This window comes from Rhineura floridana, chromosome 4, assembly GCF_030035675.1.
Source record: "Rhineura floridana isolate rRhiFlo1 chromosome 4, rRhiFlo1.hap2, whole genome shotgun sequence".
NCBI lineage: Eukaryota > Metazoa > Chordata > Lepidosauria > Squamata > Rhineuridae > Rhineura > Rhineura floridana.
Window position 1 is genome coordinate 152,969,366 of NC_084483.1, and position 27,797 is coordinate 152,997,162.

At 41.9% G+C, this 27,797-nt stretch overlaps 1 protein-coding gene across 4 annotated transcripts in view; it reads right to left on the reverse strand.

Annotated features, from left to right (window-relative positions):
* Positions 1 to 27,797, reverse strand: part of MDGA1 (MAM domain containing glycosylphosphatidylinositol anchor 1) — a 399,800-nt gene that overhangs the window by 134,521 nt on the left and 237,482 nt on the right. For 3 of the 4 annotated variants that reach the window (XM_061624886.1, XM_061624885.1, XM_061624887.1), the window contains exons 9-10: positions 7,459 to 7,728; positions 2,392 to 2,537 (exon numbers count right to left, since the gene is read on the reverse strand). In XM_061624886.1, the coding sequence (XP_061480870.1) occupies positions 2,392 to 2,537; positions 7,459 to 7,728 (416 nt within the window). The remainder of the gene's footprint in view (positions 1 to 2,391; positions 2,538 to 7,458; positions 7,729 to 27,797) is intronic. The other variant, XM_061624888.1, reaches the window with a different exon arrangement.

Below are 27,797 nucleotides of genomic sequence, written 5' to 3' on the forward strand. Positions count from 1 at the left end.
GAAATATTTGAATTCAATAGCTAGAAAATGCATTAATGAAAATTACTGTAGCTTCTATTAGCAATTACCAGATAAGAATTTAGAAGTTAAATTTGTATTAATATGAGCAAGGTTCCTAATTTAAAGATAAAGACCAAAACATATTCTGCTTTAGTTTAATCAGAACCCAGGCCAAATTCTATTAGAATACAATAACGGCTTCCACTGTTCAGAATTTAGCTAGATGTTTTTACTCAGTGTGTCAATTCATAGTGTGTCAATTCATAGGCAAAATCCATAATTTAAGCATATTAAAGACTAAGCCACAATAAATGTCCTAAATAAGCTGAAACTGCTTTTGGAAGCATTTCACAAGCTACTTCTGAGACAATTTATGTCAGAAAGAAGAAAAGGGTTCTAACATCAGCCCTTTTCAGGTGATAATGCTGCCATGTTACTTAAACTGGGAGTGGGGATGTGCCCCATCCTTTGTGCAACCCGCACAACTATCTGTGCTAACAGAGACTTTGCACGTACAGCTGGATATGTGAAGGCTCTGTCAGTACACTGACTGGCAGCAGCTCTCCAGGGTTTCAGGCAGGAGTCTCTCCCAGCCCCTACCTGGAGATGCCGGGGATTAAAATGTTTCTATGAAGGCTAAGGGGCAGGGCCACTTGGTATGTCCCCAATGGGTGCATTAATGTCAGAAGAGGACTATCAACTTGGTGACTTCTGTTTCTACCCTCATCTTGGCATTGACTAGTATCTGAATGTCCACATGGTCTTTAGGGACAAAGGTCAAATGCCATTCCCAACTGCAGCTGCTAAAAGCATTGTCAATCCAGGTGTGTGGACTACATAGGGTGACTCTGCATTTCCCTGAGTGGAAGTTCACTTGTCCAACAACAAAACGTAAAGGTAGTTTCTAAGGGGAGAATCATCTCCCACAAAGCCAAAGGCACAATTGCCAAGCATAATTACTCTTCTGAACCTGTCTCATTCTTTAGCCACCAAGCAGACCCTCTCGGAGGTCCAGAGAGGCCTCAGCCACTTCCCATTTTGGGGGCTCCCAACCATAATAAAAATAAGACATACAAAAAAAGAATCTTTTACCATAGTCCATCTCTCATTTGCTTACATTTGTAGCTCTGAGCTGAGAGTATGTGTCACATTTTGGTCTGATGTACACAAAAACAAGTTGTAAAACATTAAATGCCAAAAAAATGTTTAATTTAAGGCCCCTTTGAGATTGAGGCACAGGTTAAATGGCCCTCTTGTCCCTGCTCCTGATTGGCCCTGGGACGTCTCTTCTCCTTCCAGAGGCATACTGGGCTGGTATGAGAGGGTCCTTTTTGCCAGTGAGGCCCATGGGCCCCTTACAAAACCCTGGTCTAAATGCATCATGAAAACTATATCCTATATATGTTTGCACTATCTGAAAGATCTTTATTCTCATCAGTTTTTTCGTTTTTTCCTTTAACACCCTTGGAAAAGAACTTTGTAGCACCTGACACCTGGAAAATCTTGTTATGTTTCCTCTGGCTTTTAGCCAGAAGAGATGGGCTGGATGTCTTTTTTATGAATGTGAAACAATCCAATTAAGCCCAGTTTCTTACATTTAACCCAAAGTCATCTCCTTGACTTTTATGGGTAGCAACTTGCTTACACCCAAGAACTTTAGTTTGACTGAAAGCTGAGGTGATCCTCTGTCTGATTCACCAGTCCTTGCTCAGAATGTGCGCGTGCACACACACATAACCTATTTATAAGCAACACAAAACACCTTTTTATGGCTACCATATCTGATACCATTTTCTTTCTCCTGGTAGTATCCTTTATTATTCCCCTTTATGCTCAATGGTCCTTTTGTCCCACACCTTGCTCCAGCAGAGTTTAATAACATTCCAGTATTATGACAACTTGATGAAGGTCTTTGTACTACATGAACAGCCAATGGCTTTCCCCTGCAGGTCCAGCCTGGAAAGCCCTCCAATTTATAATCCTTTATTTGTTTAAAGTGAAGAGTCTGAAATTCCACTCGTCTAAATTGTTGACCTATAAAATCTACAATACGATTACCGACTACACGATTTTGTTTCTTTTACAGCCCTATTCAGAACACCAAGAATTCCAAGGGGGGCAGCAGGCTTTTTTAGCTTTCAATCATTTACAACATCAGACTTTAAAATGAGGACCAAACCATACAACTGCCTTCTTAGCTCCATAAAATGGGAAAAGAAGAGCCATGCACTTAGTTCCAGTCTGTTTTGGAAACAGCAGCTCCCACTCTCCAATGGAAGGTGACACAATTTCAGTTTAAAAAGAATAGAAGTCCTCCAGTTTTAACACTAAAGGCTAATTGGATCAAAAATCCAATGATGCTTAAGACGGTGAACATGGGCTTGGTCTTACCTGACGGACATCTAGCCGGTAACTTAGGATGGGATCAACAGCATCGGGCTCCTTCTGGGTCCACTGCAAGACATAGGAGTAGTTCTCGGAATGTTTCCTGGTAGGGTTAGGGGTATCATAGTAAAACTCTGGGTTGTAAGCTTTAGCTGAGAAGCGGAAAGGGGCAAAAAGGAAAAGGGAGAGAAAAAATTGGAGGAAACTTGTTATAAAATGATGTAGTGAGGACTGCAAAACTCCATGTCTCCAATTCATCAAATGCTTTGATATTTTCACAGTCACATCTAATTAACCACTCTGAGCAGCTGCTTTTTTGCATTTTAACCATCCATAAACCATGTTGCCTTAATATCTACGTTTTGAACTTCTGGGTGGTCTACATTGAAATCCAGACACCCTAACAAGGCAGCACCAAATTGCATTCAATCTCTTGAGCTAGGAATGCATTTGGAACTACAGTTGAACCAGCTCTGATCTCTCTCCTGCCTGAGACAGTGATTGAGACAAGACAAGACTGAAATGTTAGTGACCTTGTCATTACACTCGCCTCTTTTGTGGCAAGTGCTGCTCATTTTAGGTTAAAACCATCCTTTGTAACAAAACAATTTATCCCAAAGATACCTAACCCAGAAGAATATCTTTTTACCTGGGGAAATAAATAGCAGGAAGGGAACAGGATGCAGCCACTGAAGAGGACCCTAAGAAATATCCATACTTTAGCACTGCTCCTTTGTGGTGGCAGCTGAAAGCATGTTGCTGAAAATCACCAACAGCGTGCACTTTGGATATGTTGTTGTATCCATGATGCTTCACACCATGCATTTAAATATCAAACAGAATCCACTCCTCACAGTGTAAGATAAGAGACATGCATAAACAATGCTGTCTTTAGTCGTGTGTGTGTGTGTGTGTGTGTGTGTGTTTTCGAGGGGAACAACTAAATATGACAAATAAATAAACAGAATTGAAACTTTCTATGGAACAAAATGTGATGTGACTGATGGAACAAGCTGGACTAGACCTGGGTATGGGACTGAATTTTCAAATGTATAAAGGAGAAGGAAGAGGAGGAGGAAAAGGAATTGTTCCATAAGTGCAAGAGAAAAGCATGAGGCGGCAGTGTATTCAACTTGCAGAACATGTAGTGACTATCAGAGAGGAAAATACCATTTGGAATTACTGTTGAGTGATGAAATTAACTACCCTCAGATATTATGGAATATTTTTTATTGCTGGTTTTAAGGACAATCTGAATGAACACACCCAGAATTATTTGGATCTAGTCATTTCTGTTACAGTAGGGATCTGCACTTGATATTGTTAAAAGTTGTTTACAACCCTATCATTTTAATTCACCAATAGGCAAAAAAATCTTGTGGTTTAAGAAAGTACCTATAGCCAACAGATATTTCTATCAAACTTTAAAAAGCAGGGAAATTGGCCAGCTATAGGGAGTAGGAGACCTGACCTCCTCTCTGAGATATTGTACTGCCCTACAAATTTGTCAAAATGCAAATACCATTTGGGTTGGTCTTTCACAGTCCAATCCACTTCCTGTGTAGCTTGGAATAATTTGGTAACATGTGCCTCTAAGGATATGGTGCTGTGGATTGATGGTTCCCGAGTTTGGATAACTGGTCAGTTGCCTGCTTTGGATGGGGTTGTACTCCCTCTGAAAGAGCAGGTCCATAGTCTGGGGGTGCTCCTGGATCCATCTTTGTCACTAGAGGCCCAGGTGACCTCAGTGGCTAGGAGTGCCTTTTACCAGCTTCAGCTGGTAAGACAACTGCGTCTGTTTCTGGACTGGAATAGCCTGACCACAGTTGTCCACACACTGGTAACCTCCAGGCTGGATTACTGTAATGCACTTTATGTGGGGCTGCTCTTGAGATGTGTCCAAAAGCAGCTACTGCAAAGTGTGGTGGTGAGACTGCTCACTTGGGCAGGGTATCGCCAACATGTCACCCTGCTGCTGAAAAGAACCTCACTGGATGCCCATTTGCTACCAAGCCAAGTTCAAGGTTCTAGTTTTGGTATTCAAAGCCCTATACAGCTTGGGATCAGGATACCTGAAAGACTGTCTTATCTCTAATATACCCAGTCGATCACTGTGCTCTGCAGGTGAGGGCCTCTTACAGATACCATCTTATCAGAAGGTCTGTTCTTCACAACATAGAAAACAGACCTTTAGTGTGGTGGCACCTACCCTGTGGGATTCCCTCCCCTTAAATATTAGACAGGCACGATCTCTGTTATCTTTTTGGTGCCTATTGAAGACCTTCCTCTTTCAACAAGCCTTTTAAGTTGAGACTTTATCCCAGTCTGCGTCTGTGTTGGAATTGCTTTTTAATATGTTTTTAACCCTTTCTTAATATGTTTTTAACCTTTTTTTCTTTTTTTAAAAAGATGTCTTCAAAGCTTTTTTTAAAAAGTGTTTAAAGACGTTTTGTTTTAATGTATTTTAAAGTTTGTTTTTATGATGTTTTAACGTGTTTTTAGTGCTTTTGTTTGCCACCCTGGGCTCCTGCTGGGAGGAAGGGCGGGATATAATAATAATAATAATAATAGTAGTAGTAGTAGTAGTAGTAGTAATAATAATAATAATAGCAATATTGAATTAACCATCTCAAACCTCAGAAGCCAAAAAATGTAGTATTAATTAAATACTCAACTACTTTCAGATTAGAAGAAATTAGGGGTAGATGATGAAGACATCTTTAGACTGAAAATTCGATGGCACGTCTCAATACTGAAATATTTCCCTCAGTAGATGTTCTTGATTACAAACTGTTGTCATTTGCTAGGATTTGCCCAACCAAAAGCCACAGCAGCTGTATAACTGGAAAGAGTCCAAGACACCCGATATACCCCACTGCCAGTCATCATTCCCGAAGTGCCACCCTTTTCCATGCTATTTCATCCAACTCCAATTATAGCCTCAGACATTCTTCTCTGCCATAATTAAATGGAAATGATTCAATGCTTATTTTTATTAACTTACAATGGTAATATTGATGTTTACTTCTGATCCCCTTTCTCCTATTATTTTTATTGACTCAGATTTGTGTGTATGCCAGAGATTCAGAGCCACCTTGGAGACTAATTGTTGCTTATTCATCTTGTATTGACTGTGAAGTCAAGTCTCATAACAGATTTATAAATAAAATCAGAACAGATGATAATCATTATCTTGCATAATATCCAATTTTTTAATTAATCGATTCCCAAGATGGAAGATCCAGTGATTTAATATTCAAGTACATTTGATCCTTTGAAATTTTCTCCCTGTCACCCATGGAGTGTTGTTTCAGCTATTTGGGGGCACAGAAAGAATCAGATGACTATTGACCTTCATTCCTTCCATCTCCATGCATTAGCCCTATTATGTGTGTGGAACAATATATTAAAATGGACACTGAGAGGATTGCAGCTGTGTAAAAACAGCAGTTGCTATCCATGGGTGATGGAAAGGGCTAGTGCATTTGGTCTGTGTATTAAATGCACATAAATTTCTTTTGTAAAAGTGTAGGTGCTTTGTGTGTGTGTGTGTATTTACCTTTATTAAAATGTTCAACACTTAACATAACCAAAAACAAAAGTACAGAATTTCAGGATATTATTGGTTTGACATATTGCATAACTTTTTCAAAATCTTGCTGGTAAGTATAACAAAGATGGGGATATTACAACACTGAGTTCTGACAAAATAGTCCTTTTACAGTCATACAGTACAAATCCCTCTGCATGCTTCCTGAACCTTCCTGTCATTGCTTGACTTGTTGGTGTACACAACAACGTTGTACCAGTCCACAGTGAAAGTGTCTGGGTTTTTTTCTTTTCCTTTTTTCTTCCCGCCCCCTCAGCTCCTGATCCCCCTGTGGAAGTGCTGCCAGTGCCGGCGCCGCCACAGTCAGAGATTCAACCCTGCACATCAGACGTTTCCCAGGCGAGCAATGACCAGCTTCCCCTGCCAGAACTGTCAACTAGCAGCCCCCCTCTGTTGGAGATGGAAGCTGAGATCAAACCATCTTTGTCCCACACTCAGAGGTGTTTGAGGCAGAAAGTTCAACAGTCTGAGCTGAGGAGGACCCTGTGTGTATGCGCGAGATCCAAGCCTACTTAAGGGGACTTGGGAGGGGGGGAAACCCAGTTGCTGAGTCAATGTCTTAGAGCCACGAAGACATGCTTAGTTAGTGTTAGTTCAGGGCAAAAGTTTCTAGAAAGCGTAGTTAGGTTAACGAGGCACATTGCTTTTGATGTATCTATAACTTTAATAAAAAGAGAAAAAAATCACAGACGTGTCCTTTGACTTTGTGCAGGGGATGTATATTCAGAATCTCTAAAAGCATACAGGGTGTGGCCATAGACTCAAGTAACACAATCCAATACAGACTTAGGTTTATTGTTCTCAATAGGCCTGAGCATATTTAATTCCATGCTGGATTGTGACATGAACTGAGAAATGATTTGTTTTCTGAGACTGTTAGTCCACTTGATTGCTGAAGCTCAGGGGACCTGAGTGAATGTGTCACTATGGAGTATGACACAATTGTTGATCCCAAACAGAGAGATGGGCTGAAGTGTAAAGCACAGTGGGCAATGGGATTATCAAATATGAATTGGACTCAAGCATTCACCCTACACGATGGTTTCCAATACAGATGGAACTGTGTGGGTGCTCCAGAATGCAGGAAGTTGTTTGTGTAGAGTGGCTTCCTACAGGGTTCAAATGGTTTCAATCGCGACCCCATTCACTGGTAGTTGCATTGTTGTGGCTGAAGTCACCACAACCACATGGGAAGCAGCTTCACACAGATGATAATGGCTCCTCATGCAGTTCCCTTTGTCACAGCAACCCACACAGCAAAATTAAACTTGGAAATTGGGCCTGGGATGTGCAGCACGGAGGGGCTGACATTCACTGGAGTGTGGAACAGCACGGAATGAGTAAGTTCTACTATAGTAACAAGCATCATGGGTACAGTGACCTCTCCTCCTTTTGCCAACTATTAGTTGACTCTAATCACATCAAAACCTACTAAAAAGATGGATGCTTTTTGTAGGACTTACCAGACACCTGGAAAAGGCAGGCTGCTACCCCAATGTCATTGGAAATGCTACATTCATAGTTGCCACTAGTCTCCCGGCTCACACTGTCCACCTTATATTCAGAGAAGTCCTGCTGCTCTGTTGGAGGCAATGTCAACAGACTCCCATTGAATCTCCAGACAGCTGTAGCCACTTTCATTGGGCTCCCTTTTAGCATGGTGCAGCGAAGGGTGACACTCCGTCCCATGGCTTGCCGGATATCCTGGGAAATTGGCTCCACCACTGGGGGGACTACAGGGCAAATAACCAAAAAATAAAATAAAACAAATCAACAGAAACAGAAGTACCCAATGCAGTCTCAATGATAATGATAAAAACATTTGTTACTTGTGTTAAAATATCCTGTTCTGTAAATTCAGGGTCACAGCTGTTTTACCAAAGGTGAATCCATTGCTACCCATGAAGGGCTCACCATGTAAGTAATGTGCATCGAAGAAGTTTAAAGAGAAATAAAGGAGGGCAATTTTTAAAAAATTAACATCTCATTACTCCTGCAGTTTCCTTTAATGCCAAATACAGCTCTCATGTACTACACGCTTGATGAAATGCCATTTATTTCCTACTCCAGTCTTCAGATTACAAATAAAAAAGACAGTGTAATAAAATATCTGAAAGTTATCTTGACCCCTGACTTCTAAAAAATTGTATGTCTAGTCCCTAAATAAATTGTACTATGTTTTATATATATATTATTTATTTATTTATTATTTGATTTATATCCCACCCTTCTTCCCAGCAGGAGCCCGTGGGGGGGGGAGAGGGGGGACAAATACAAATACCTAGAGGAAGCATGTTGGACACTGAAGGTCTTGATAATATAAAAGCCCATTTGCTCTGTAATTTGAAATGCAATGATTCCAGGAGGAGGTCCTGCAGTTTGCAGCAATGTGCCAATACATTGCTTGCATATTGTTTCTGGGAATTATGACTGGATACAATCTGAAAATTAGTACTCTGGCATAAACTATAGGATTACAAGTGGTTGGAAGTCATCTGTCCTAGCTGGAGAGATACAATAAAGCAAGGTTTTATCATATTCAGATAAATTCCACAGAGATCCTCATACCATTCAAATTAGACTATGCCATATACAAGAATCAGAAGGTACCAAGAAATGCCATACAGTACTATTATTTTTAATTTATTTGCATACTGGGATTCTGGGCATACTCCTCCTAGAGCAGCACACAGCACTGTAAAACAGTACATATATGAAATATAACATACAATAATACAATGGTATTGACACTCCTTTAAAACCTAAGCCAGTTAAAAACAGTTTGTAAATGTCAATATAAAGTACCACCCAACCAACAAAATTATCTATACTTCTCAGAGATTCCATTTAAGAAAGAATGGTCTGAAAAGCCTGCTTAAAGACTGACAATGTCGAAGCCATATGTACTTCCGTGAGGAGGAAGTTCCATAATCTGGGAGCCACCACACAAAAGGCACTATCTCCTAAATGAACATGATGAGGAGATCCTCTGAGGAACATCTTAACACACAGGAAAGCTTATATTGGTTTAGGCGGTCCTTCTGCTTCAAAACTGTTTAAAGCTTAAAATGTCACTCTCAATTGGACCTGGAAATGCACTGGCAACCTGTTTAACTAGTGTAGAATTGATGTCACATGCTTTGATCTCTATGTACACACTAGTAACAAAGCAATTCTGCAGCAGCTGAAGTTTCCAGACTGTCTTAAAAGGTGACCGGGGGGGGGGGCATTTGGCCCGGGGCCTCAAGCTCAAAAGGACCCTCAAATTTAGGCACTTGTTAATATTTTGGCATCTGATAAATTTCACTTTTTGGGGGGCAGATTGGACCAAATTGTGACACTCTCTTGGCTCAGAGCTGCAAATTCAAGCAAAGAAGAGAGGGATGCAATTTGTTAACTGATACAGATTTTGTCATATGCCTGACATCAACTGTGACATTGCACAAAAGCGAGATTTATTTCCTCAATAATTTGCAAATTTGCATAGAAAAAATCTAGAAAAGCATTTGTTAAATTAAATAAAATCCAATTATATATCTGGAGGGGACGGTGCCTTATCTTGTTTTCATGTGTCATCCTTTTTTTCTTATTTTTATGGCTAGGGGCCTCAAAAGCTGGAAGTGGCCTGGGTCCCCCGACCTCTGAAAGTGCCTGTCCACACAGAGTGCATTACTATTGTTTATCCTGAATGTGGTTAGAGCACGGATTGCTGAGGCAAGATCTGATTTTGATACCAGCCCCAGCTGTAAAAGGCACTCCTAGCCACGAGCACCACTTGTGCTTCCACAGGCAGCCCCATGTCCAGGAGAACCACCAAAGGACAGACATGTTTCATCAGGGGGAGTACAAATTTTCAAGCAGTTTCATGGACCCATCCTCCAGGAAGGACTGGAGCCAACACAATATTGTGCCTCCCATGCCCAACTCAGCAAAATGGCCCAGGAGGACATGGCCAATGGTATCAAATGATGCGGTGCTGTCCAAGAGAATCCACAGTTTCCCTCCCCTGTGTAGTTCCCAGTGTAAGTCACTCACCAGGGTGACCAAGGCTGATTTTATCCTGAATCTAGACCAAAAACTGGGGTGAAGAAATAACCCACAGGCAACACTAGTATGGCAACAACCAACTAGGTTCAGTAATACAGATGGCTAAAGCAAGTGAGCCATGCCACATTCAATAGCAGAAATTAAACTTTCCCTACCAACATTAGTTGAAGGAGCAATATTCCTTTGTGGCCCAAAATATGTTGATTCATATTCTCATGGGTATCTGTCACGTTCTCTCCAACTCTCTAATCCTTCCTCCAAATGTTAGCACCAATCTATCTGATCTAAAATACCACAGTCTATTGTTGCTTGCGCAATATGTTGGTTCCAAGAAAATAAAAAAACCCTTTATTTATTTAAGGCCTAAATAAACAAAGAATTCTATTCCCTTGGAATTGACAGATATCACAAGCAACAACAGACTGTGGCTTAGGGATTTTAATAGTTTTCATCCTGCCTTTCCATCCCAATGGAGAGCTGAAGGTGGCTTGTATCATACCAAAGGAAAGAATACATAAAAAGCATATTAAAATTAATCAAGACATCATAAACCTACAAGGAACAGACTAAGGTGCCAGAATGGTAGGAAGAAAATGAAAGAAAGATATCTTCAAATGACAGTGGAAGATCATTAAAGAAGCGGGGAGATGAATCTCTTGAGTCACAGAGATCCATATTCTGGGTGCTGCCACAGAGAAGGTCCATCACCTCCTTCCCACCACCCATGCCTCAAATGGTGGTGAGGCATGCAGAAGGAATCTCCTGCTGATTGTGGTTGATAGGAAGGCTTATAAAGAAGAAGATGGTCCTTGAGATACCCTGGTCCCAGACTGTTTACAGTTTATTTACTTGTGTATTTAAAATGTTCACCCAGGGCAGCAAACAACAATAAAGTCATAAAATACAACATAATATAAAACAATGGGTGGAATTCAATGTTCGTCCTACTCAAAGTAGACCCACTGAAGTTAATAGACATGACTAACTTAGGTTCAGTCGTTTCAGTGGGTCTTCTCTGAGCTGGACTTAGTTGAATACAACCCAACTAAAAAAACAAAAAACAAATAACATATTAAAATATAAACCACTAAAAATCATTTTGAACCACAGCAGTAAATCAATTTAGCAGCAGCACATCCAGCTAACACATCAGCCTAAAGCCATTTTAAACAGGTGGGTTTAAACAGCTGAAGGGCTCAACCATACATTCCTACAGAAGGGAAATCCATATGCATCTGAGGACTACCACTGCAAAGCCCCTGTCCCTAGTGCCTGTCAGCCTAAATGATTTTAAAAGCAGACAAATGAGCAAGGCATCTTATGCTGATTTTAAAGCAAGACAGGTACATATGGGAACCTGATTATAAACTGTGTAGAGCTTTAAAGGTGAAAACCAGCACTCAAAATTGGGCTTGGAAATGTATTGGTAGCCAGTGCAACGGGTATAGAAGTGGTGTAAAATATTTTGACCCTATAGCCTGAATGAGCACACAAGTGGCCTCATTCTGCACCAGCTGAACATTCCAGGCAGCCCCACATAAAACACATTATAGTAGTTTAGCCTGGATGTAACTAGTACTAGTACAGGCTAGATAGGCTGCTTGACTTTGTATAGGACACAGCGCTAAGTAAATCTTTGTGTGAGCGGAACTACTTCTGCTTGCGCAACAGGACTCCCCTCCTCACTATCCCCCGCACACTCCCGAAATTTATTCTGGAGCAGATCTGGGGATGGCGCAGGGTGCAAAGTACACATTGCCAACGCAGATAGTAGCTCTAATGACAGAGCTCTGATGAATATAAAATCCCAGACAAGTATGGTGAGTAGTCAAAGGTTTTGGCAGAACATTGTAGTGCAGTTGGTAGACTTGCTCAGGTAGGACTGAGGAGATCATTATACAAATCCCTACTTGGCCTGGAGTTTACTGGGTGACTTTGGGCCAGTCACATTCTCTCAGCCTAACCTGACTCCCATTAATTGTGAAAACAAAATTGGGGGGGGCATATATGCCCCCTAAGCATTTAACAAAATAAACAAGACAGAGCAACGTGGTTTGATTTGCTAGAAATTCCAAATGACAGTCTCATTCTCAGCTTTTCCAGTGATTGTTTGACATGGGCAGGAATCACTGAAGTTTAATTTTCCCTGATGTAAAACTGGGCCAAATGTATTTGTCTAGTTTTGGGCAAGAATAGAAAGGAAATTGGCTAAATAGGCCCATAGTATAAAATGTTCCTATAGAATCCCAGATATCACTGGAAGTGTAGTTTCCACGTTCTATACCTGAGAATATTCTCAGTCATTCATTAGCTTTATTTAATAGGTAAATATAAAGAGAAAGCAGATGCTGAACGATATGTACTGTTGAAGGATGTTGATTTCCTCTATCAGGTAGCTCTGGTTTGAGCATACCAAGTGGACTCTCAGCCTCAGGGTTTGGCTACTGAAGTAAAATGAGTTAAAGTCAGCCCACAGATGAATTATGCTTTCCACCATGGGTTGATCTGGTCAGCTCATTAGAGCAGCCTTTCCCAACCAGTGTGCCTCCAGATGTTGTTGGACCACAACTCCCATCATCCTCAGTCACCATTTCCAATGGCTGAGGCTGATGGGAGTTGTGGTCCAACAACATCTGGAGGCACACCGGTTGGGAAAGGCTGCATTAGAGATTGCTGGTGATGTGTCTTAGCAGGCACCCCACACCTGGGCTTCCCTTATATGCCTCCCAGCTCACAGTATTCTAATATGAGGTGGCTTGATTGCACTGAATGTGATGAATCTGTCAGCTCCATAGTTAGCTTGCTGTCCCATTTCTAGGGTCACACCTGCTCATGCAGATAGGGAGCTCTGAGCCTGACCAGGGTGATAAGGTTGCGTAGATAAGTTTCAAAAACAACGATACACCAGATGGGATCACAGGAACTTAGGAAGCTGATTTGTACAGAGTCAAAGCACTTTTCCATCTAGCGCAGTATTGTCTACACTGACTGGCAGGTGCTCTCCAGTATTTCAGGCAGGCAGGAGCCCTGGATTGGCTCTGCTGGTGCGTTTGCACTGTGCCGACTTCAACCCTCCTGGTAAGCAGCAGCGATGCAACCAACTGGAGTTGAGGTGAGTGGCAGTGCCTCGCCACGCCAGCCGCTACTCTTACAAATGCAGTCACTCAGCAACACAGCATATTTGGCTGCCACTCTTCTAAGATGTGTAAACAAAATCTGGAAACCATTGATTAGCCTACGTTACCCATTGATTAGCCAACGTTACTTGACAATTTATCAATTTCAAATTGAGCAGCCTAGCTAACAAGAAAAACAAAAAACTGCTCTTCCCCTGGCTAGGTTACAGGGATGTCCACTGCTCTATTAAACATGTGTATCTGTTTATGTAAAGGAGTGTGTGTGTGTGTGGGGGGGGGGTAAGACGGTTCTGGTACTTTTAAAATACAGAAACTTCCCCTGGTCTTCACAGAGACTGCCTTGGTCACCCTGCTTGATGACCTACGCTGGGCATCAGACAGGGGGAGTGCATCCCTGTTGGTGCTGCTGGACCTCTTGGCGGCCTTCGATGCGATCGACCATGTTATCTTTCTGGGCCGTCAAGCTGGGATAGGATTGGGAGGCACTGTTTTACAGTGGCTCCAGTCCTACCTGATGGACAGGACCCAGAAAGTGGTGCTGGGAGACTACTGCTTGACCCCCTGGCCGTTGGCCTATAGGGTACTGCAAGGTTCCATTCTGTCTCCCATGCTCTTTAACATTTATATGAAACCGCTAGGAGAGGTCATCAGGAGATTTGGAGTACAATGTCATCAATATGCTGATGACACTCAGCTCTATCTCTCCCTACCACCGGATTGCAGGGAAGGAGTGCTCATCCTGAACCAGTACCTGGAGGCTGTGAAGGGCTGGATGTGGGCTAACAAATTGAAACTTAATCCAGACAAGATGGAAGTACTGCTGGACAAGGTTAAAACTGCACCAGGGATGGAGTTGCAACCTATTCTGGATAGGGTTGCACTCCCCTTGAAGGAGCAGGTCTGCAGTTTGGGAGTCCTCCTGGATCCTGCCCTGCTGCTTGAATATCAGGTGGCTGCGGTAGCCAGGAGTGGTGTTGGCCAACTCAAATTGGTCTGCCATCTGCATCCGTTCCTGGAAGCAGTTGACTTGGCCACAGTGACACATGCATTCGTGACATTGAGGCTTGATTACTGTAACACACTCTATGTGGGGCTGCCTTTGAAAACAGTTCAGAAATTGCAGCTGGTTCAAAATGCAGCAGCCAGAATGTTAACTGGAACACGGCGCAGGGAGCATATCACCCCTGTGCTTTATTGACTCCACTGGCTCCCAGTTTGTTTCCGGGCCCAATTCAAAGTGCTGGTTCTGACCTTTAAAGCCCTAAACGGCCCTGAACCAATATACCTGAGGGACTGCTTATGCCCATATGTACCTGCCTGTGATTTAAGATAATCTGTCTCTGGTCTCCTCTGCTTGCCTGGAATAAAAGATGTTAGACTGACAGGCATGCGGGAGAGAGCTTTTTCAGCTGCGGCCCCCAAGCTTTGGAATACCCTACCCCAAGAAGTCCGCTGCTCCCTCTCTGTCGGTTTTCTGGAGACTTCTGAAAACGATCTTGTTCCGGAGAGCCTTTGGGAGGGACTGAAGGTAGAGCCTGACCCTGATTTTATGCCTTCTATGTTAAATTTTACCTTTGTAGTCCCTTTAGTACTACCCCCTATATATATCTATATATGTGTGTGTGTGTATATATATATAGTATTTTATGTATTTTAATTAATTTTAGTGTTTTTGTGATTTTACTGTTTACAATTTTGTTATGTACGTGTTTGATGTTATTTTTGTAAGCTGCCCTGCGTGCCCTATTATAGGGTAGAAGGGCGGGATAGAAATATTTTAAATAAATAAATAAATAAATAAAATAGGAGGCTCTTCTCCAGGTTCCCATGCTTAAAGAAGTGAGACAGTGGCTACTAAGGAGAGGGCTTTTTTTTATGATGGCACCCCAATTATAATGCCTTCTCTAACAAGGCTTACCTGGCATCTACATTCAGCTTCCTTTAGTGGTGGGTGAAGACCTTTTTAATACAGCCACAAAAGTGACTGTATAATATAGCCAGTATCGATTTTTCATATTCTGCCATGTTACATTGAAAATACCCCCATGCCATTCTGCTGCTTCCTATAAACTCATTTCAAAACAAAATATTACAAAACTTACAGTCCTGAACTCAGAAACACTTGCTTAACAACCCTCTAAGTTTTCACAAAACACAAAAGTTTGCACAAAAGACTAAAGAGAATTGAGAGTTCAACGTGTAAAACAAGAGAAAAAAATCCAGTCCCCTTTTGGACTTTTTTTCTGTCAGTGGTCTCATGATTTGTTGAAATTAATTAAAAATCAGCCATGCTCACAAAGTACCTGTAATCCTATTACTGACCTTGCTCCATACTCTGATCTTCATCTTCTGCAGTTTAAAAGTTAAAAAAAATGCATGGCTGATTTTTCATTAATTTAAGAAATTTAACATTGTAGTCTATGATAGCATAGGCATGCTTAGTAAGAACTATCAGTGCTCTAAAAGCCAGACTCACAGCTGTTTGGCTTGGCTAATCAGGTGGCCACACCTACACCAAAACTTTATTTCACTTTGTACAGTCATAGCTTCCCTCAAAGAATCCTAGGAAGTGTAGTTTGTGAAGGGTGTTGAGAGTTGATAGGGGACTCCTATTTCCCTGACAGAGCTCCAGTGGCCAGAGTGGTTTAACAGTTAGCCCCTCTTTTGGGGATTGTAGCTCTGGGAGGGGAATAGGGTGTCTCCTAACAGCTCTCAGCACCCTTCACAAACTACACTTCCTAGGATTCTTGGGGGAAGCCATGACTGTTTAAAGTGGAATAAATGTCTGGTGTGGATGTGGCCAGCAACAGTTTTGGTTTAAATTTGGGTGGGATACTACATGAGTCTCTGTAGAATAAAAAGGTGGGGGGAAACCTGTGAAGGGTGCTGAGAGGAGACTCCTATTCACCTGACCGAGCTCCAGTGGCCAAAGTGGTTTAACAGTCAGCAGCTCTGACTGAAGCTCTGTGAGTGGAACAGGGCCTCTCCTAGCAACTCTCAGCACCCTTCACTAACTACACTTCCCAGGATTCTTTGGGAGAAACCATGGCTATCTAAAGGGAAATAAAGGTCTGTTGTGGATGTGGCCAGGGACAGCGTTGGTTTAAATTTGGGTGGGAGGCTACAAGTGCCTGCTGTAGAATAAAAAGATGGGGAAAACCATGAAAAAGAATGATACTATTCACAATGTTTTCCTTTTGGAAATAAAAGGGGTTTTTCGTCTGCTCAGTGCCCAACCCACCCAATCTCCTCCCATCCCTCCCCCTTTCCCCTCATCCCTAACAGCTCCCTCCCCCATGGTCAGTTTCACCTATTCTAAGCATGATTGCACAGGCATAAATCCCACTGAACTCAGTAAGCATGCTAATGATCAAACAACCCTCCCTTCCCCCTCCCTTTTATCCCTCCTGATCCTCCCCTTCCTATCCCCTCCCCTACTTATCCCTCCCCAGCCCTTTCCTCCTCCTCCCCCTCCCTCCCTATTCTCCTTCTCCCTCATGGTCATTTTCACCTATTCTAAGCATGATTGCATGAGAGAAAATCCCACTGAATTCAATAAGCATGCAAATAATTGATCCTTCCTTTCCCCCTCCTTCTCCATCTCCCCTCCTTTCCCTCCCCTTCTCCTCACCCTCTCCTCTCCACCCCTTCGTCCTCCTGCCCTGCCCTGCCCACTCCCACCCTCCCCCTTCCCTGTGGTTAGGTTCACCTACCCTAAGCATAATTGCATGGGAGTAAATCCCACTGAACTCAATAAACATGCAAATGATCAATCCATTCTCAGCAAATTTAGACAGGATCCCATTTCTTACCTCCTGGATTAAAAAGCAGAGAAATTCACTAAAAGGCAAAAAAACCCCTTATGGTTTAAGAACGTACCTATAGCCCACAGATATTTCTATCAAACTTTAAAAAGCAGGGAAATTGGGCAGCTATAGTGAATGCACCAGGAAGCAGGAGACCTGACCTCCTCTCTGAGAATTTGTCAAAATGCAAACACAATTTGGGTTGGTCTTTCACAGTCCAATCCACTTCCTGTATAGCTTGGAAGAATTTGGTAACATGTGCCTCTGAGCATATGGTGAGTGGTGGCAACACCTGTAATCGGGTCTGCATCTCCAAAGATTGAGAACTGTATTTCCTGTATGTTGATGTTCTTCTTGCTTTGCTTCTTTCCTGTGTTACTACTGTTTCTATAGAGAATCTAACCTAGAAGATTGTATTTCTCTTGTTATTCATCCTAGAAATCTGTGTCAAATTTATTTTTATTAATTTCAATGTGATATGATAGTGAAGACAGCCTTTTGTGTTTCATACTGGGGGTTATATTCTATTTCTATTTTGGGTGCATTAACAGTTGAGTCTGAAACTGCAGTACGATGTAAAATTAGACTGATTTCAATGTGTTGCTACTTAGTGAATCTGTTGGGAAAAAACAAACTTGGTCTGAGCAAGATGCATGTTATGTTATGTTACGGCTTATTTCTATGTTGCCTTTTGGCCAAAAAGGCCCTCAAGGCGGCTCACAAAAAATAAACACAAATGCAAAATACACATCAGAAAAGAACAATACAGTTTACAACAATTTAAATAACAAAATATTAACATTGTTAAAAAAGCAACAGCAACATCTTTCAATAACAATAAACAATAAGTACTTTCCTAATGTTTTAACAATGTCTACTAGTTCTTACATCAATGAGCTGACATCAAAGTGTGGTGCCTCTGGGATGTCCTGCTGCTACTGCACCTGCCAGTCCCGCTGCAGGAAAGGGAACAGGAGCAACCCCAGCTTTTTGCCAACATAGACGGTGTCCATGGCAAAATAGTACTTCAAGCTTGGTCATGGGGATGTAGCGATTCGTGTTCCAGCCCACAATTTCCTTGCCCTGGCTGGCTAGGCATGTGTTCAGCCTGCTATGCTTAAACCACTCCACTTAAGCAAGGGTGGGCATGGTCAATTAAAAAAATAGAGCACACCTAGAAATTTGCTAGAATATATTTCACCTCCCACTCTTTTATCTTGTGCAAACTGAGAAACTCTTCATGTCCACTGGATACTATTCTGCAGAACAGCCAGTGTCTATTGATTGATTGATTGCATTTGTATACCGCCCCATAGCCAAAGCTCTCTGGGCAGTTTACAACAATTTAAAACATTAAAAGCAAATATACAAATTTAAAAACACATTTTTAAAAAGCAATTTAAAAACACATGCTAAAATGCCTGGGAGAAGAGGAAAGTCTTCCACAATTATTCCACAATTGTTTTTGGAGTTTTTTTAGTGTAAATTTTGCAAAGTGTTGCTGTACTTCACATATTCACAGAAACAAAAGAAAATGATTTACTATAGGAAACTTCACTAAAATTGCAAAATAAATCAAACATATTTAAAGTGACTGAGCTATATCAATTGTCTTAATATTGTTGCTTTCTCCCTGCTAAAACAAGATCAGCACCACACATATCTTGTTTCTGTTATTTGGGCTGATTGCAGGTGTTGCCACCACTCACCATATGCTCAGAGGCACATGTTACCAAATTCTTCCTAGCTACACAGAAAGTGGATTGGACTGTGAAAGACCAACCCAAATGGTGTTTGCATTTTGACAAATTTGTAGGGCAGTACAATATCTCAGAGAGGAGTTCAGGTCTCCTGCTCCCCTGGTGCATTCATTATAGCTGGCCAATTTCCCTGCTTTTTAAAGTTTGATAGAAATATCTGTTGGCTATAGGCACGTTCTTAAACCGCCAGAGTTTTTTTTGCCTGTTAGAGAATATTCTCCCAGGCCTTTTAGAACTATACTTTGTTTGCCTTTTGTTTCTGCTGGTTTTAAATGCTGCCATGCTGCTTGTGCTAGTTTTTAGGCAGGATATTGAAATGACATATGCAACGTTTTAATATTATAATTGAGCTCTGTGTGAACTGCCCTGAGGAATCTGTTGATTTGGCGGTCAAGAAATGTTCTGAATAAATAAATAAAGCCAGAGGATAGAGCACCTGTTTCCTGACAGACTTTTCAAAGAAATTACAAGGCATGACAATAAGATACTTATGTAACTGTACCTGCACTTGTTGCTAAACTGGGGAGAGGGGGCAGGGGAAAAGCTCATGCTCTTCTTAAATGTCAGGAAACACCTGAAGTATGATAAATGCACAGCTAATATTTCTGTGTCATGGATTCCGAAGGATAGAAGAAGCACATACAAAGTTTCCTGGGGCGTTCAATAAACAACAGGTGCCTTTGCTGAAGTGCCTCCCTTCTTACAAAGATATGAATGAAAAGAAATGAAAAAATCAATTCTATCCTCCAAACCTGCTTTGGACTCTTTAAAAGGGAGGTACTTTTGAGGGAGTTGACCTTCAGGCTCTTAATCTTAGCACAGGACTCAACAACACCATTGACTGCATCACCAGAACAAAAGACTGGCTAAACAAATTCACCCCTAACCCCCTGAAGTCAGTGCTCACCTTCAATAGGTTCAGAACAGGGCAATCCTTCAAAGGATAATCTCAAGTGCCCACACAAGTGTAATGAAATTAGGCATATATAGTTTGGGAATTGTAGTATGTAGTGTTAATTTGACACGGTACAGAATGTGTTAACTTGAGATAACATAGAACTAGAAAAACAAAATTCCTAAGGTGCCTGTGGATGCTAAATGTTCAGTTGGTGTTTGATACTTGAATGCTAGTTTACCCATCCCATGTAACGGGACACTATCTAAGTAGCTAATGGCTCACTGGAATGCATCGTGCCAGGGGGAGGCAGAGGCAGCACGGATGAGCGCTCAAGGCCAGGACGTTAGCTCAATGCAAGACAATGGAGAAACCTGGAACGTTACTAACAAGAGGGAGGGGCTGTCTTAGGAGGGCTTGAAAGCATATATCACTTGTGACTATGTAATCATGCTTTAGACTGGTTTTCAGGCACGAGCCGAACAACCTAGTCTCCTTTTGCAAAAAATATTGATAATTAATAAAGATGTTGTCTTATACCTTGGTCTCCCATCTGGTGTGTATTTGAAGCTTCCTCCAGATGTAAAGAACCATTTTTGGTGTAACACAAGGATAGGCATTAACAGCTAGTAACCTATATGCAGTGCTCAGTAGAATTTTGGTCTATTTTGTTGGTTAGGGTATCATTTGATAAAGTTGCTAACTGACCAGAAAAATATGACCTGGCCTCTCTTGCAACTTTAACAGCAGCTTGACATGCAGGACTTAGTAAATTAAGCTTCTCACAGCATGGAGATGAGCATCATCACCTGTTAATGTTTGCAGAACAAGCTGCTCAGAAAGTGAGGAGCAGAATCCAGTAAGACTCCTGTCCTGGCAAGCCTGTTATTTTATAATTAACAACCCACTAAATGTTACCCTCCACTTAGACTCTGACTGTACATCACTAAAGGTGGTTCAAAAGAATTCAGGGGCATGCTGCAAGCCCAGATATGTTGGAGGATGAATGTAACTTAGTGTCCCTTTCCTTCTTTGATTGCTCTGTGGAAAAAAGGTTCTGCACCATTTTCATTTCCCTGTGTTAGGCTAAACCAGAACCTCCAAATTCAGAGTCAATATGCTTCTGAATACCAGTTCCTAAGGAAATACAACAGGAAATGACTGTTGCTTTTAATCCCTGCTTCTGGGCTTCCTAGGAGGACCTGGCTGGCCACTGTTGGATGTACTAGATAACGCCTTGGGTCTGACTCAGTGGGGCTGTTCTTATATGCTATGTCAAGGTCACTTATCAACTCTCTTTTACTTTTTGGCCATTAACAAAAAAAAAGGCACCATTGCCTTTAGCAGCATTGGTGATTTTTTTTAAAAAAGAATATTTTTATTCAAGATTTTATAATACAAAAGAATAGGAAATACAATGCCTTACACAAAAAAATCATAAAAGTTAAACCATGCAGAAGAAAATAACACAAAATAAAGTTCCAGAAAAACTAATGGGATACAGACATCCATATTTCCAATTAGAAAAAAAAATTGTCTTGTTGAAAAACATATTTGCCGGTGTTTCATCACCCAAATTAATATAAAAATTAGGTGAAAATCAGAATTCTCATAAACTTATAATACAGCAACGCAAAGAAGGGAAACACAAATTATCCTAGCATATCCTTCCAAAGGGAGGCATGAGTTGAGGAGTGGGGGGGACAACAAGTTCCTTACTGGCTACACAATGTATGAAGCAGAAACACTTACCACCAGGCCCTCCCTTAGCATGTGCGGGGCCCAGGGCAAAAGCATAGTTGAGGGCCCCCCACATTCTTTCTCTCTCTATATAGCCTTTCCTCCAGGCAGCGGCGGAGGCTTTGTATTTCGGCTGCTAGGAGCTTGCGGCTGCGGCTCCCTTTTTTGCAGCCTTCATTGGCGGCGGCGGCTTTGTATTTTTTGGCTTTAGCTCCCTTTTTTGCAGCCTTTGTTGTAGACTTGCTTAGCGTTTCTCGCTGCAAGGTTTTCTCCCTCCCGGCTCGCTACCATGGCCATCAGGAGACCTCCGCTGCACCTCTTCCTCCCGGCTCATTTCTACACTCCCCTCAGTTCGCTACTGTGGCCGTGAGGAGGACGCAGCTGCTGCTTTTATATGCAGATCGCCAAGTGTGGGGGCCCCCAAAGCGTGGGGCCAGGGGCAACTGCCCCGCTTCCCGGTGCCTAGGGGCGGCTCTGCTTACCATAAAATGTGTCCTCCTTGGTGGGATCATTCCTTCTCCTTAATTGTCTAGTTAATTTTTCCATTAGTGGCATGGTAGAAATGGCACAGTTCACACATCACAGCAAACCATATTTAATGGTTTACCATGAACCTGATTTAGAGGGTTCTACTGCTACTCCCGCTCGCACTGGGAGGAAACAAATCCCAATCCCTGATTTAGCTTTACTTCCAAATCAGAGTTTCTGGTTTGTTTTACTCCAACAAACAACAGTCAGTAGACTAAGAACAAGCTACAGATTGTAATTTGTTGGGAGCAAAAGAAACCATGATCCTTGGTTTGGCTGTAATTCTGATCCAAGGATTGTGGTTTATTTCCTCTGTTTGCTAGTGGGGAGGGGTAAACAGACCAGAAAGGCACAATCACAACAAACCATTAAGCATGGCTTAATGTGATGTGCAAACAAGTCCAGTGTAGCAAACAAAAAAAATTAGCAGGTGAAACTTTTAATTTTGCCTGCTGAGTTCCAGCTTGCGATGTAGATATTAAAGCCACAGGTGCCCTGCTGAGGGAAAAAAATTGTGATACAATATGACATAAAAATAGGGGGGAAAGGGGTTTCTCTATTTATACCTCCCTCCCACAGAATCTCTTCTTTACACCACCCCCAAGGCCTCTCAATCAGCCCTGTGATAATATCATGCTGGATGTTATGAGTTGATCTTTAGTCATTTAATCCTGATTGTCCAAACCTGCTAACGAGCCATACAGGCATATGGGTGCTTCACAAAACTACTGAGTCAGAAAAACAAAGTCACTGCTGATCAACTGTTTTTGAGTGGGAAGGGGCTAGATTTAGTCGTCCTTCCCCACCCCAGTTCCTCTCTCCATCAAACAGATGATTGACGCTACTGCCAATTTTCTGATGAGGCAACATGCTCATACTTGTGCGCAACTGGATTGGATTGAATGAGGGAAGTTTTCTTGTTTAAAGACAGAGTGTTGAGCTATATGGCCTTTAGGTGCATTACAGTCCTACAACTAGGGATGGGTGAGAAAGTTGACAAAGGCGAACTATAAATCTGACTACTGTGCAGTTTGCACATTCAATAACGTTGTGGAGAGGTGTTGTTTGCTACAAGCTTCTTTGGTGAATATAACAACATTATTATTGATTATATATTTGATCTGAACTGCTGAAATGTGTATTCCCTTTAACTTTTGTGTCATTGAGGTGATGATGGTAGCTACTAACATTCTTTGTTTGATGCTTAACCTGTCTCCCTCTTGTATCTGTTTTTTTAAAAATCACTGTGACTTTAGCCAAACTCATGGTTCTTTATTAGTCTGTTGCCACAGGAAGCCAAAAAGTATTTTACCATCAGACCACTGAAAAACTGACTGGGGACATTTGGGGGAAGGAAGCAAAATAAGCTAATTAACTCCAAACAGGCTAACTGTAAGGTGAATAACTCAGCTGACAGCAGCACTCAAGGCATAAAGATAAACTATGCTCAGTTTTCAACTTTCAAAATTACATCACATAGCTGAGTTGAAAAAAATATCAACTGCACAAGGTTCATTTAACTGAGTGAGGGAAAAATATTTCACATCTTCTCCTCGGACCGGCCATAACCCTGAGGCAAGATTCTTATCTAATGGGCAATTACATGGCTCATTTACTTCTGAATTTAAAAAAATGCAGAGCATTGTTAGAAAAAATGAAAACATTATTTTTTGGCAATGGAAATGGCTGAAATGGAAAAAGCAGAAGATAATGAAATGCTAACTACAACAGACCATAACCAGCCACCAGTTTGTCGAAAGGACAACCAAACTGGCACCAAACTGCGAACTGCATTCCTACCTACAACTCCATGCTTCTTAAATCACACAAGGAGAGGCATGTGTAAGGAGGAGGGGGGCATGTGAGTTTAGTTGCTGCTGAAATTAGGTAGTGGGTGAGATAACGGCTGCATTCGTCTGTCATGCTAAACTATGGTTCAGTGTGATGTGAACGAGCCTTGTTTTTAAAGTGACAATTGTTGGTGATAAGCCATGATCCCAGGTACGAACAACAAAACAAGTAGCATTTAAGAGAAACTGAAGGCAAAAAGCTTCCTAAGTCCTCTTCCTGGCCATGTGGGAAGAGGAAGGGAGAACATGCCTCAAGGAGGCTAGGCTTGTTCACAAAATGCTAAACCATAATTTAGCACATGGGTGGGAAATCTGTGGCCCTCCAGATTTTGTTGGACTCTTCCCAACAGCCCCAGTCAGCATAGCCAATGGTCAGGGGTGATAAGAGATGGAGTCGAGCAATATCTGGGTCACAGGTTTCCTATCCCTGATTTGGTAAAACAAACATTTGGCCCAGCAGCCTCTGGAAAAAAAGAGAGAGCAACCCCTAAGCAATTAATATGAAAATCCTGGCTGATTCAATGAGAAATGTTCAGACACAAAAACGTCCCTCACTGATACTTGCCAGGTTCTGAGATAAAGCACCCATCAGAAACTACACAATGCTTTACAGAGCAACTCAGGGGAAGCCAGCACAAGGGGAAACGGGGCAAGAGGAGCTGGTGGGAAAGTCCGTGGCATCCAATTGCCATTCGGAAGCCTCCGGCCGGCTGAATACCAACTAAGCCAGGAGTTGCATGCAAGGACCGGAAAGTAAAAGCTGGCTCTCACAAATACCCCTACCGGGGAGTAAGCACTCTCCATTGACTTCCACTGCAATTATTTTCTTAAACCAACCTTTTTCCTGGAGTAGCTTGTCCCTGAATCAGGACCTGCAGGAGCACTCTGAACACAAGCTGGATGTGGCCTAAGTAACCCCCTTGGCCCCTCCTCTGACATGCCCCTAGAATACCCATTATTTGGGGCCTTCTGACAGCTCTCCTTCTGCCAGGCTGGGCTTCCGTGGCAGACCCCCAATTGAGCTGTCAGGGTCCCAGATCCACTGCAGCTGAGCTGGGATGAGGGACTTCTGCCAGGACCCAGCTGTCTCAGCCTGGAGTCCACCATACCCAACTCCCCTCAGCCCAGCAGAAATAGCAGTTTGACTGCACCCTTAGTCTGTTTGTTTTGCATTTCTCACAAATAATGTGCAAATCAAGCTGTCTGGATATGGTGAAGCTCAGATATGAGACCCTGCACACGAGCCTTGAACTACTCAATTGCCAATTACTCTTGTTTATCTTCCCTAGTTCAAAAATTAAACTGCAAAACCAGCTAATGTGGTGAGTGGTAATATGAAAGAGGTGAAGAGGCCAGAGCATCAGCCAGCAGTCTGCAAGCAATACTCTTTCCTCAGACTTGTTAATATTCTGCTACCTCAAAAACAAAGGGCAAAACAGTTTGCCTCAGCAGCAAAACAATTTTGCAATCACACAAAACATAATAATTCACCTGCTCTTCAGGAACAAATAAAATGATGACCTAAACGTATGTGGCCTGCTCACTCTTGCCCAGGAACCAGAGTGCCTTGATCCATGCATCACTCTTCCTAGAGCAGGATCCAGAGTTTTGCAACAAGAAAAAATGCACCAACTGTAGTTCAGGAAAGGTAATATGGAGTATGTTGCAACTGAGGGCAAGAGCCAAGCAAACAAGGGCAGGAATGGCCCAGTATGAGTCATGTATCATTGTGCCTCAAATAACCTTTCACTTTCCCACTTTTACAAGATTAGCAAATTCTGGATTTATTTTTCAGCCGAGATGATGCTCCGAAACATAAGGGTCACTGGAGCATGACCAAGTTCTAAAACCCATTTTAAAATCTTATTTTTTACTTTTGCTTCACGGAAAAGGAGAAATCTTGCTTTGCACCAAGCAAACAGATTCCCGTTGAAAGCTTCTATGGGCTACACAAAAGCCAGGGATGTGAGCCAGAAAATTGTATGCACAATTTTTTTCTGGAAAAATGTCCAGAGCTTTATTTTTTCTGTTTCATTAGTTCATTAGTAACAATGAATGGGTGCCAATTGCAAACCCAATATTAGGCAAACCTGGCAGTTTGAAAGTTTTTGTTTATTAAACACATGTAAACTAAATATGCTAAATTACCTTACTCTTTAGGGCAGGGGACCACAGGTCTAGAGACTGAATTGGCCCCCCAGGACTCGCTATCTGGCCCTTGGAACTCTCCCTTGCTTCCCTGGATGGAGGACAGAGAGTGTGGTGTGTGCATAGAAACTAACATATTGTACAAAAGAAAATTTTACCTTGGTTGCTTCACTCATGTTTGCTTCCCCCCTCCGTCATGTGCCTCCCCAGAAGGTTGCCAAGAAGGAAATGTGGCCCTCAGGTTATAAAAGGTTCTCCTCTAGGGCATCTGAAATTCTTCTGATGCAAATTACCCTGATTTCTTGGCGGAGGCCTAGGTCAACCTTTCCCAACCTTTGGGTCCCCAGATGTTGTTCGACTACAGCTCCCATCAGCCCCAGCCAGCATGACCAATGGACAGGGATGATCATTCTAGGGTGACCAGGTGAAAATTAGAGAACTTTCCAATTCAAAATTTCCTGGAAAACTCACGTCACTGAGCAATACCAGACAAAACCTGAGCACTTGTTTGCCCAAATGCCTAGAAATTGTCTGCACCATCTGACCGGGTAGCTACCAGAGAGAGGGCTTTCTAGACGGTGGCTCTATGGTAGCTAGGTGAAAAAGAGGACAGGGCTCCTGCATCTGTAATAGTTGTGTAGAAGAAGGAATAGTTGTATAGAAGGTGTTACTTGCAATGACTATTGCACAACTATTAAAGCGGCAGAAGCCCTGTCCTTTTTTTGTATTTGGCCACCCTAGGTGGCTCTCCAGCTAAGGAGCACTCTCTCGAGAGGTTCACTTGGCACCTACATTATTATCCTTCCAGTGCCAGGGAAAGGCCTTTTTATTTTCTGCATCTATTTAGATACTGCTTTAATCCTGCTCACTGTTTTATTCAACTTCTATCATTTTTGTGGCGTTGATATTGTTTGTACATTTTAATTGTTTTATTCTTTTTCTCTGTGTGTAAACCATTCTGGGAATATGATTTAAGGGCGGTATAAAAATACTGATATTAATAAATAAAAAATAGGCTTAAAGCCTTTTGTTGGGCAAGTGTTGAAAAATCTGCCTCATAAATAATAGCAATTTTATTTATGGATAGATATACATACTCGCTCACTCGATTTTCCTTAATTAACTTGGCCTAGATTGCAAGCTAACATTTTTTTACATGCTGAGGGCGCATTCCGAGAGGGCTTCTGCAGCATGCCAGAATGTTGTGCTTAGTGGCCATTCATGCCTGTCCCTCATTCATTCCTAGATATCCAGAAAGCAAGAGGTCCCCAACCATGTTGACCTCTGCACGACCTTAAAGGAACCCATGTTCCAAAAGTAGCTAATAAGAATGCTATGTTGACATATCGTAGGAGTTCTTTCCGAGTGACTCTGCATATGTAGAGTGTTATGTTACAGTCCAAGTCAGCTTATCCCAATATGAGTTGGATGCAAATGAAAGAACTATGAAAGAAAAGGACTGTCCAGCAATTGATAGCAATCTTCTAGTGACTGTCAAGTCTTTGTAATTCTGCTTCGTATCAGTTCCTGTGGGTTTCTAGCAGGGATGAAAAGATCTGTCAGTTTTGGTTCTCTCAGTTTCTCATTTTCCCCAATCTTAAAATTCAGTTCTCCACATTTCTGCAGCAATTTGTGAATTTTTTTTGACAAAAATCCTCATGAAAATTTTAATGCGAATTTCTCCTAATAAACACATTTTTGTTGGAAGTGATGACTAATGAACACATTTTTGCAAGCCATTTCTCATCATATAGTGCATTTGTGCATGTTATTTTCATACATATATTCATTTTTATGCACACTATTGCCTAATATATGTGTGTTTGTAAACACTGGCTGGTTGGCAAACTGCATCACAAAATTTGAATCAGTGCAAATTTCAGTAAGTGTG